Source organism: Kryptolebias marmoratus, linkage group LG10, assembly GCF_001649575.2.
Source record: "Kryptolebias marmoratus isolate JLee-2015 linkage group LG10, ASM164957v2, whole genome shotgun sequence".
Classification (NCBI taxonomy): domain Eukaryota; kingdom Metazoa; phylum Chordata; class Actinopteri; order Cyprinodontiformes; family Rivulidae; genus Kryptolebias; species Kryptolebias marmoratus.
In genome coordinates, this window is record NC_051439.1 from 4,729,347 (window position 1) to 4,741,243 (window position 11,897).

The window sequence follows — 11,897 nt, forward strand, 5'->3', positions numbered from 1 at the left end:
CACACACACACACACACACACACACACACACACACACACACACACACACACGCACTGACAGTCTTATCTCCTGAGTCCCAAGCTTTTGTTTGGTGCGCGTTTTTAATTTCTCCTAGCTTTTTAGGATTAGTAGAACCTCATAAACACAGAGAATAAACATTGTTTCTGAACAATTAGCAGTTTAAAATATAATAACATATATATATATTTTAAAATAAAAAACAAAACTTAAAATCTAGTCTAAACCAGTCTAAAAGGAACAGAATAAAATATTGAGGTGCAGAAAGCCAATGTCCTCAATTAGGATTCAAGGTCTCAGGAGGTTATATGCATAATGTTTCATTTTATAAAGATACATTTAGGAGAGGACAGTAGTCAGTGCTCTGTTCTTAACAAGTAATGTTAACTGTAAATAATAATAATAAAAATGAAAGTAGACCTATGTATTTTAGAAGTAGATACCCTAACTCCTGCATTGCTGCATTTTCCACGTAACATTTTTGTGACAATGAAACAGATCTCCTGAAGTTCTGTGTTGCCACAACAAGATTACCATATCTCTGCACAGATTCAGGAGTGGGGTCCTTTTGACCTTGTTATTGGTGGGAGCCCCTGCAACGACCTGTCGATAGTCAATCCTGCTAGGAAGGGTCTGTATGGTAAGTTGAACCCACTTTACTCACGATATGCTTTATATTTATGTCACCCTGTAATGCTTTGGAAACTCATTGGATCCAAATGATCGAAATCTTCAAAGCCCTAGATTGTCCCTTAGTGTTATTTTTTTTTTTTTCCACACAGAAGGCACCGGTCGCCTCTTCTTTGAGTTTTACCGGCTGCTCCACGAGGCTCGGCCGAAGGAGGGGGACGACCGGCCGTTCTTCTGGCTCTTTGAAAACGTGGTGGCCATGGGTGTCAGTGACAAGAGGGACATATCCCGCTTTTTAGAGGTGAGTTTTCCCCATGCTGCCTGTGAGCTGAGCATGTGTAGATCCAGTATGATGTGACGCTAGAGACCTGAGGAATGCTGGGTTATGAGCGCCCCCTTGTGGTGAATTATCTGTTATCGTCAGGCATTAGAAGGCAGCGCTGACCCCCTGCGTGTCACACACTCAGTGGGCTGTGTTTAATATGCTTTAATCTACTTCCAGATCGTGTCTTTTCATCTCTGTTTTGCATTTTGTCCCATAAAGATCTGATTACCACATTAAAGTGACTGGGCTCTGAAGAAATTGACCAATCAGAAAGCCTATTTAAAAAGGTTTTAACTGATTTTAAAAAGGTTTCCGTCAAACCTGTCTAAGGTTTTCTTTTAATGACAGCAGCCGTACTGTATCTACCCTCAGTTCCTGTCTGACGGCTCTTTGTGTCTTCCTCGTTTTGCTACCAGTGTAACCCAGTGATGATCGACGCTAAGGAGGTGTCTGCCGCCCACCGCGCCCGTTACTTCTGGGGTAACCTTCCTGGGATGAACAGGTTAGTGGGCAAACAGTGAAGAAGCAACAACCTCCTCACATCCTCACAGTCTTGTGCTTATTTTAGATTTTGAGTTCAGCCGCCTAATTTCATAAAAGGGAGTTAGTCGCAGTTGTAAACTAGAGAAGTTGGCCATTTTTTTGTGAAAACGCAGTGTGATCACTGAGAGCTGAACTGAGATTTGCTGAAGACGCTGAAATGAAACTGTTAGTTGAACCAAGCAGAACAGAGGCTGAAATGAGCAGAACACCAGCAAAAATGGAAAAGCAGCAAAACACAATAAAGTAGAAATGGTAACTGGGCCGTACTTATATAGCTCCTTTCTAGCCACCCAGACCACTCGAAGCACGTTACAACACAATCTGCCCTCATTGACCCATCCACACACATTCATACAGCACTCTGAATCTCTACAAAGCTGTAGAGACTAATCAGAGCTTTAAATCAGTGGTCCCCAATCTTTTTATTTTCACGGACCGGTTCATTATCAGACAGTATTTTCACGGACCGGCCTTTAAAGGTGTGGCGGATAAATACAACAAAATAAAATGATACGACCGACATGAAAACGGGGGTATTTTTTAAAAACATAATAAACGTAAATCCAACGTGTCCTCGCAGCTTTGTTAGTTGTGTCCTGGTATTACATCATCAACATAAATAACACCCTCTCCTCCCCCTTAATGTTCTCTGGTCAGTATGGCAATGTTTAAACATGCCCTTCAAAATAAGATGCACCATAAATATAAAGAGCACAAAGAATACAACTCACCATAACGCTGAATCAGTGGGAGCTCTGAGCCTGACGGTCGCATCTAGGGCTTCTAGAGACGTTTGTTTTTTACTCATTTTGCTGCTTGTGGGTTTGTTTTTAGCGGTAACGTATCACATGACCTAGATGAGCATTTTAACACGCATCAAGAGTGAGTCATAGACGGATGTAGCGGAAAGAATCTGGTCATCTTTCAAAATAAATGTCGTTCAGACTCTGAAAATACAAAAAAAAAAAAAAAAACGGAAATACTGTAAATTTATTATTCTTTCTGTGAGGTCTGGTACCAAATGTGGCCCGGGGGTTGGGGACCTCTGCTGTAGATCACACTTATACACCGATGAGGCACATGGGAGGCAATAAGGGCTTCAGCGTGTTGCTCAGGAACACTTCAACATGTGACTCCTGACAGGATTGAATCGAACCTCCAACTCTCTCATCGGATTAAGACATCTCAGATGTGAAATGTTTCTGTTCCCTTTTGTCCCCAGGCCTCTGACAGCGATGTGCACGGACAGGCTGGACCTCCAGGACTGTTTGGAACACGGCAGAACAGCTAAGGTAAAAGGTTGTAAAAGTCAGCAGAAGTGCATGCAAAAATAACAACAACAAAAAAAAAACATTAATCTGATTTAAGCAGACATAAATGTTTACAATTTTTACAGTTTGTGTATCACCCGCTGACTTTCATAACAAAAGTTTTAAACTAAGATCATCTTTTGCTGAGAAGTGCCAGAGTTATAGTTATTTTGGTGAAAAATTGCAAATGATGCAATGCATAATTTAATGTGATTAAACAAAATACTGCAAGATTTGTACATGTATGAAGTTTGGGGTTTTTGTAAGTTAAATATTAGCAACTTCTGCAACCAATTTCAGCTCAGTATCTTTAAAATGGACTAAGTTAAAGCCAGTGGTGTGTTTGCTCAGTTTGTTTAGCTGTGGTTCAGTGGTTTAAGAGATATTTTGCTAACAGACATACAGACTTGACTCCAATAGTTAGTGGCAAAGTTTGAAAAACAGATCTTGTCTGATCTGTTAGTGCTCAGACTATAAGTTGGGGATGACTCACAGATACTACCACACCAAATTTTAGCTCGGTATCTGTGAAATTGACTGTGTTGCAGCCATTTTTGTGTTCGTTCAGATTGCTCGGTTTTGGCGGCCATCTCGAATGGGGTTGACTCCAAAAGGTAATCAGTCGTAGATGTCCATCCAGTGATTACCTTCTGAGAGTTTGATTAAAATCCGTCCAGTGGTTCATGAGACATTTTGCTAACAGACAGACAAACACTATCTGTTCACCTCTGTCATGATGAAGCATGGCGAACCCAGAATGCAGAGTCATTATGAGGTGAGGGAAAAAAATACATATATATATTTTTAAACAAAACAAACAAGAAAACAAAAAGCTGATGGGGCAGCAAAAGTAAACAACAAAAATCCAAAGCAGTACAAAAAGGAAAGGCAAGACAAGGAACGAGAACAATGGGAGACTAGAGACAATGAACCAGCCAGGAAGTGGAGAAAGTGACCAGGTTTTAAAGCTGAGGGTAATTAGGGGAAGTGGGCACAGGTGAGTGATTACAACTAGGAACAGGTGAAGGTGGGCGTGGCAGGAAGACAAGTGAATGATGACCTAATCAGGCAACAAACAGGAAAACAACAAAGACAATAAACCTAAAGAAACCAGAAACAAAACACTAAATACAAAAAGAAACACCGCCAAAACCAAACCTGACACGGACAGTAACATAGAGTTAATTGTATCTGCAACTTGTTGCCTTTTAAGGCACTGAAGGTGGAAAAATCTGTTTGTATTCATGCACTTCTTTTATCTTTTTATTTTTTTATTTTTTTCCAAGTTTGGCAAAGTGAGGACCATCACCACCAGGTCTAATTCCATCAAGCAGGGCAAGGACCAGCACTTCCCCGTCTACATGAATGAAAAGGAAGATATACTCTGGTGCACTGAGATGGAGAGGTACGTTCAAGAAGAGAAACGCGCCGAGGACACATCAGTCTGAGAGCTGAACATCATTTTGGCCCTTCTGGTCATGTTGCGATGTCTCACTTCCCGTGTCTGTCTGGGCTTGTGGTTGCTCTCAGGGTGTTTGGCTTCCCCGTCCACTACACGGACGTGTCCAACATGAGCCGACTGGCGAGGCAGAGGCTCCTGGGCCGATCCTGGAGCGTCCCTGTCATCCGCCACCTGTTTGCACCACTCAAAGATTACTACGCCTGCGTCTGAGGAGCAGAAGGCGTCGCTCAGAACCAGCTCGGAGCTACAACCGTACGTTGTGACCAGAAATAAGAGCCTTGCTCCTCAGATTATATTCTGGTGTCATTTGTAAGCGAAACGTTGACGTAGGTTTCACATTCTTTCTTGCATTTTAATTGTAATTCCTATTCTATTTAATTTTTTTTTATTTTTCATTTTACTTTTTAGCAGTGTTATTGTTTTATTTGTGCAAGCTATGCTTGGGACTATGCTTTCTTCTTAAGACACTGAGACATACAAGTGCAAAATACACATTAAAAAAGTGATGTTAAAGGGATAGTCTGGTCATTTTTGAGAGGATGTTCTGTCACATATTTAACAGCAGTTGGTTCCTTATCAGTCACAAAATGCAGAGTAAGGAGAAAAGTGTAGAAGTCTGATATTAGTCGTTGTAGTTATTGGTTTTTTTTTTCAACCAAACAGTGTCTGTATTACTATGTGAGTATTGAACTCTGTGTCAGTTCACCAGAGGTAGAGTAAACCTTTGGGCCGACGAGTCCATAGATTGTCTGGAACAAGACCAGTTTCCCTGTAGACTGATTCCAGTAAAAGTTTCAAGTCAAACAGAACATTGCCCTGGATAAAGTAAAAAACAAACAAAAAAAACACCTCAGATATTATTTTCAGGTGTTGACTTTTCCCATGTTTCTTACCTTACCGCTGTCTGTTCAAATATTAATTTTTCTAATATGTTTAGCCTTAATAAGTGGTTTGATGTTTCACAGAGTGGTCATGTGACGCCATGATTGTGTATGTGGGAGAGTAGGCGGGACTTCAAGCCCCACGGTGCTAATGAGCAGACTCTGGTTCCAAAACTACAACATGGCAGCTTCCGTAAACTGGGTCCGGCTTCGGTTCTCAACAACGAGAGAAGGCGTGATACTTGATCTGTACTATATAAATATATTATAAAATATATATAAACAGTTTATGAACCAGATGTGCCAATCAGGTAGGCGGAAAAAATCAGCAGAGTTAGGAGATCGACTTTCACATAGTAATACGGACGTTGGCTGGGAAAGTAGCAACAAATAAGCAAACTGTGTCATGCAGAACTGTAGAGTCAATATTAGTTCATGTAACATTCTGTCACACTGGTATGTCATTCGTAAGAAACAGTTATTTTATAAGCATAAGAAAATATTTAAAACAAGCCCATGTTTGGCCTGCATGAAGACTTCTGCCCTTTTTCCAAACTGTGCTCGATGACTGACCTCACAGCTGATAACAGACTAACTACTAACAGAACATCACTTCAAAAATGGGCCAGACTGTCCCTTTTAATCCAACGACAAAGGTCAAAAATCCTTTTTTTTTTTAAGATTTTGAACTGTTTCTGCCGTTTGCGTGTACTGTATGTCAGGGCTGCAGCATCGCCACCCGCAGTGCAGCCATTTTTCCAGCTACTGAGCCTCATAGAGACGGGATTTTCTTCAGTGTCAGGAGAGCTGTGTCTCTGAAAATCCAAAACACCAGATCGCATATACCTCTTTGTTTACAGTTTCTACACACAACTGAAGGTAATAAAGGTACTACTGTAATATGGTTACAATACCATGGTGCTCCAAAATGATCAGAAACATCATAGCTCATGTGGCACTACAACTTTAGACAATACAGAGCTCTTTAACCTGTTGCTGGAACGATTTTGTGTTCAATTTGTTGTTTTTTTACATTTAAAGTGTTTTCTTTATTTCAAAGGAAACACAGAAGTGAGAGACTTTACTCTGTCCTCTTTTCGAGCTTTTTATACTGTTTCTACTGGTGCTCATTTCTTCTCTCGGCCTTGCCGCTCTCAGGCTCACGGCCTGGATCTGCACAAACAGAGAGTGAAGCTAGCCACATGGGGGATGATGTTTTCTGTTGTTTGAAAGAAAAATAATAATAAAAATATGAAAAAAAAAACTTTTGAGATCACAGTCGGCGGCGAGCTACTTTTTCTAGCCTCGCCGTGACGACGGATATTACTGTACAGCTGTTATAAGCGCTGTTGCTGGGTGGATGTTAACCGGGCAGCGTCCTCCTCAACATCCACCTCCTTAAACTGAAAAACTGTCAGGTGCAAATCCTCAACAACATGGTGCGGCTTCACAAAGTTCTTCTACCTTTTTATAGCAATTTTGTGCTGTTTTATCAACAATATAAAGCACTTTTATATGTATACTTCTTTTACTTTTGATTTTTTTTTTTTTTGAAATATTGTTTTTTGTGAATTTTTTTTTTTTTTGGTTAAGTTTCATGATGTGAACTTATCTACCCTTGTGTTTTGTATTAAAGTAGGGCTGTGCCAATAGAAGTGCAGGTAAGGCTTTTAATATGTGAAACTCCTGTTATTTGACTGTGTACAGTTGGTGGATTGACATTTGTAATCCCTTTCCTCTATCATCCATATTGTGCTCTATTTTTAAGCAGCAACGCAATATGTTACCATCCAAACTCAAAGAATGTTGTTTTATTGAGATTGTAAAAAAAATATGGGCCAGAGTTTAAGAACTGTGTCGCCTGCTTTGTGTTATATTCGTCTGCCTTGTGAAGGACAGCTGGGCCTCAGCTACTGCTAAATGTCGGTGATTTTTCTTTTTTCTTCTTTTTAATGCTGATTTAAAGTTGGATCACATCCACAAACGAAATTCTCCCGATTGTAAACTCAAAGATGAATCCGGAGGGTTCAGTTTGTCAAAACAAAAAACTGACAATGCACTCAAAGAGTTAAAGAGACTAATTATAAAAAAAACCCTGATATTATCACTTGTCTGTATCATATTTAAGATTCAAATTTAATTTCCTACTGTAATTATTTTTCTTAAGTGACCTTACTGCCATCAAGGCCGTGGGAAGTATGGGTGCAGAGGGTGCTGCAGCACCTCCTGATGGATGCCAGAGGTCATGCTTGTCGAAATAGAAAGTAAAAAGAATAGTCTAGTTATTTTTGACGAGATCTTCTGTCAAGTAGTTATCAATAGTTAGTACCTTATCAGTAATAGAGCCAGAGTATAGAGGAGGTTTTTCCTCCAGGCTGGGCTAACAGCTAGCTAAACGTGGCGTTTTTTTAATATATGTACATTTTTCAGGTTTATAAAAAAACTCTTTCTTATAAACAGCATACCAAAATGAAAGGATGCTACACTAGCTAATATTAGGCACCTACGCAATTTTAGCATGACATTGTTTGATTAGTTTGTCGCTGTTTTCTGTTACTACGCAACCGAGCACTGAGCGTTGCGTGCTGTTGTGTCACGCAGAAGTGTAGAGGTTTAATATGAGCTAATGCAGCATTCCATCACACTGGTATGTCATTTAATTGAGAAAGAGTTGTCTTCTATGTCTGAAAAACTATCGGGCTAACCAGTAGCTGTTAGCCTAGCCTGATAGGCTAACCTTTGCTCTTTTCTACATACTCCTAGCTCTAGGACTGATAGGGTGCTAACTATTGATAACTATTGGACAGAGCATCACTTCAAAAATGACCACAACATCCATTAAACCGAATTAAGGGGAAAAAAGTAAATAAAAACAGATATTACTAGTGCTGCACACTTTAAAGCTCTATTATTATTTTGGAATTATTGCGTTTTGTACGTCTTGACACGTAAAACAAGAACCGGTGTTCCGTGTGCAAATTTTACCAACTCACAGAGAACTAGTCAGGTGAGCATTTGATTGTTATTGCAGTTTCATAGATATTAGAGCATATTTTTAATGTCCGTAATGAAATGAGACAACATTTCCCCCCCCTTCCCACGGCTGTGACAGCCTTCGTTTTTCGTCCTCGAGCTCCTGTGTTCCGTGACAGTTCAACCCCGATTTACCCCCCCCTCCTCCTTTAACACCACAAAAACATCCCTTCACGTTTGTACATTTTTACATTTTGTAAATAGTTTTCTGGTTGCTGTTTTCCATTTGGTTTTGGTTTTTGTCCCCCGCCATGTAAGCTGTACAAATATAATTCTTTGCTAATATATATTATCAGGAAGAAAAAAACAAAATAATTCTTAGGTTAAAAAAAAAAAAAAGGGAATCGTGTGAGAAATTTGGTTCTGAAGTTGCTTTAAAACATTAGATGTTGGAAGACGCCGAGTCAGCGTTTCCATACAGCTTGGTTTGGTGTCCAGTGAACGCAGGTTTGATGTTGTGAGCTTAGCGGCGGCTGGTGAGCAGCTTTAAGGGCGACGCTTTGAGCTTCACTGCACAGCCCTACCACGGTGACGGTTTTCTTTTCACTTCTTTTAGCTTTCGTAAGACTTCAAATGAGAGGGATTGTAGGTGTTATCTATGGTGCTAAACATCTTTGTCTAATCCAGAAAATATATATTTGATTGGAAAGGAAATAATGTCCTGACGATGACTGTTTTAAGTTCCTTGTAGTGTTGGAGAAGACCTATTATTTCACTCAAACAAATATATTAACAAAGGCATTTTAACTTTGTACTTGAAAAAAAAAAAAAAAAAAGAAAAGAAAAAAAAGAAGTAAGGACAACGATATTGAAAGGTTTCCTATATTGTTTTAGACTAGAGATTGCTGTAGTTGGTGCTTTTCTGTGGGAAAATTGTGTGAGAAAAAACAGTAATAACCTTTACTGTAGCATACTGTACGCTTCAGACGCATTGCTTCTTTATCCTACATTCCATAGCATAATGTTCTCCATGTTTGTTTTCCGAATGTTGCTTTGAATTGATGCATATATGTTTGGTTTTTTTTTATCCGCGAAAGGTTTTTATTTCACTGTTCAATATTTGATGATACTGTTGATGCTCTCTGTGACTCTGTTTTTTTTCCCCTCCTATCATAACTGTTTGATGGCCTTTACGCTTTTCCTCAAAGACCAGTTTGTACAGCAAATGTAGCAGCCATTCTCCACTTTGACACCTCCATATACTTATGTTTAGTGTCCAGAGAGAAGATAAAGGCTCTGTATGTACTTGTGCTGGAGAACACTTGAATAAATGTCTCGTTTTGTGAAATAAGTGCCCCATTGTCTTGTATTCAAAAAATCTAGACATATAAAGTGCCTATAAAAAGTGCTCGCCCCCTGGGATGTTTTATGCTTCTATTGCTGTCAATTACGGTCAATATAAATTGGCCTTTTGGTCAAAACAATCAACTTCATTGTCAAATTAAAATCAATTTATAGTACTAAATAAAAATGTATATTGTAAAATAAGTGGTTGCATAAGTATGCTCCTCTTTAAAGTGACTGTCCTAATTCAACTCAGAGAAAAGATTATTGAAAAGTCCAAATCAGGGATGGATACAGATGGACTTCTAAGGCCCCAAACATCTCCATGAGTTCAGTTAAATCCATCATCAGGAGATGGAAGGAATATGGGACGTGTGTAAATCTACCAAGAGCAGGCCGTCCTCACAAACTGAGTAACTGTGAAGAAGGAGAATAATGAGACACAACCAAGACACCTGGGAGCTCTCTGAAGGAGGTCCAGGCTGCAGTAGGTGAGATGAGACAGACTGGACTTATAACACCTGTTGTTCAGGTTCTTCACCAGTCTGAGCTTCATGGGAGAGAGGCAAACAGAAAACCACTGTTGAAGAAAACTCAACAAACTGCACGTGGAAAAGCCGACCTCTACAGTTAGCTCAGAAACATGCCAGGCCCTGGCTTTTCTCACTTATTTAGCCAAAAATCCCATTGTTGTGTATGTGAAAACTCCTGACTGGGGACAGCAGCATACACTGATAAACATGCTGCCTATCTTTCAATGTTTTTTATTTATAATTACAGTTTATGGCAGCAACGAGATAAAGGTCCACTCAAGGAAAAAAAGACTTGCAGCTTAATCAAATCCTCCCAGCCACTCGTGGTACAGTCGTAGCTCCTCATCACCCTGTCCTTCTGATAGTGGTACAGCCTCCTCTGAGTGGACGCGCCCTACGTTTGATCTGATTGGCTGCCGAGGCCACCAAGCCTTCCGTCGGCGCTGCTGATTGGAGCGTCACGTCGCCTGGAGGCCTGGATGCTGCGGCCTGGGTCAAGTTAACCACAGGAACACAGACTGCTCCTGAAGGACCGGAAGTGCGCCTAAAAAATAAAACGATTCTTCGTTCTGCTGATGGATGTGCGGAAGAACATATTTTTTAAATAGGGGGAGTAATTTATATACAAATGAGAGAGTAGCCAACTATCTGTGTAAAAACTAAAATTTAAATAATCGGTAAGAGTTTTTCACTTTGCCACAGCCAACTGACCTTACAAAACACGAACAAAGGCCTACAACTCATCAGATTTATCCACCCTGTCTGTCTGTTAGCAAAATATCTTATTAACCACTTGACTGATTTTGAGAAAACTTTCAGAAAGGAATCACTGAATATACATCTACAACTGTTAACATTTTGGAGTCATCCTATTTTGAGTACAGCTACTCAAAAATTGTCAGCACAAAAAATGCTCCATGGCAGTCAGTTTTACAAATATTGAGCTAAGATTTGGTGTGATCGTAGCTGAGAGTCATCCTTAATACTCCTTAACATCCTTAATACTCTGAGCACCTTCAATTTTGATAAATCTTTGCTTTTAAATTTGGCAATAATCGTAAGGGTCAATGCTGTCTGTGAGCAAATCATGTGAATCATTGGCTGGATTTTAATGAAACTTTAAGAAAGTAATCACTGGATGTACATCAACATCCATTGACATTAGAAATCAGCCCAATTCAGGAAAGGTGTTACACCTAATATATTTTGTTTATCTAAAATGACATATAATCAGGTAGTAGCTGAGTCATTTTCAACACACACTCCAAGCACTGAGTGGGTAAAGAATGTATTTATTTATTTTGTGGCGGCCATCTTCAAATAATACTCTATTACACCCTAAATTTAGTAAGAAGAAAAAAAAGCAAACACGGCTCATCAGGTTGTAAAAGTTGCAAACCTGCTGCAAACAAGTCCGCGTGCTTTTATTTTGAAAAGCCTCAACAAAAAGGAAGTGCCTGTGTGTGCCTTCGCTGGCTTCACGGCGGTGATGCTGCGGTGTGCTGCTCCCGAGCCGGTGTCCGTCTGCTGCGTGTCTGTGAGAAGGGCCGTCCTCCGGGGTTGCGTTTAGCCTTGGGTTCCTATCAGAACCGGAGAGCCGATTGGAGCAGCTGCAGCGGGCCCATCCAGGAGGTAACGTGCTCCTCATTTATCAGCCCGCCTGAGGCCGGAGGGGCTGCAGCGGGTGGAGGGTGTACGGGGTGGAAACGGACACTTTTGTTTGCATGTCCTCCGGCTGTAGGTGTGGGTGTCTCTGCCCTGTCCGGTGATGGTGTGGGGTGTAATCACCACACCTTTGCATCAGATCTCAAAGCTGCAGGTTCTGTTGCTGTATCTTTATTATCGAGGGGAGGAGTGTGTGTGTGTGTGTGTGTGTG

At 40.4% G+C, this 11,897-nt stretch overlaps 2 protein-coding genes across 8 annotated transcripts in view; both read left to right on the forward strand.

Moving 5' to 3' along the window:
* Positions 1-9,006, forward strand: part of dnmt3ab (DNA (cytosine-5-)-methyltransferase 3 alpha b) — a 66,882-nt gene extending 57,876 nt beyond the window's left edge. For all 7 annotated transcript variants that reach the window (XM_017421545.3, XM_017421547.3, XM_017421546.3 and 4 more), the window contains 6 exons: positions 569-659; positions 802-950; positions 1,391-1,476; positions 2,740-2,809; positions 4,114-4,232; positions 4,358-9,006. In XM_017421545.3, coding sequence (XP_017277034.1) covers positions 569-659; positions 802-950; positions 1,391-1,476; positions 2,740-2,809; positions 4,114-4,232; positions 4,358-4,499 — 657 coding nt within the window. In that variant the 3' untranslated portion in view covers positions 4,500-9,006. The remainder of the gene's footprint in view (positions 1-568; positions 660-801; positions 951-1,390; positions 1,477-2,739; positions 2,810-4,113; positions 4,233-4,357) is intronic.
* A 2,501-nt stretch (positions 9,007-11,507) lies between these two features.
* dpysl5a (dihydropyrimidinase like 5a) overlaps positions 11,508-11,897 on the forward strand; it is a 17,439-nt gene continuing 17,049 nt past the window's right edge. The window contains exon 1 of the mRNA XM_017421622.3: positions 11,508-11,652. The gene's annotated coding sequence lies outside the window, so the exon portion shown is untranslated. The remainder of the gene's footprint in view (positions 11,653-11,897) is intronic.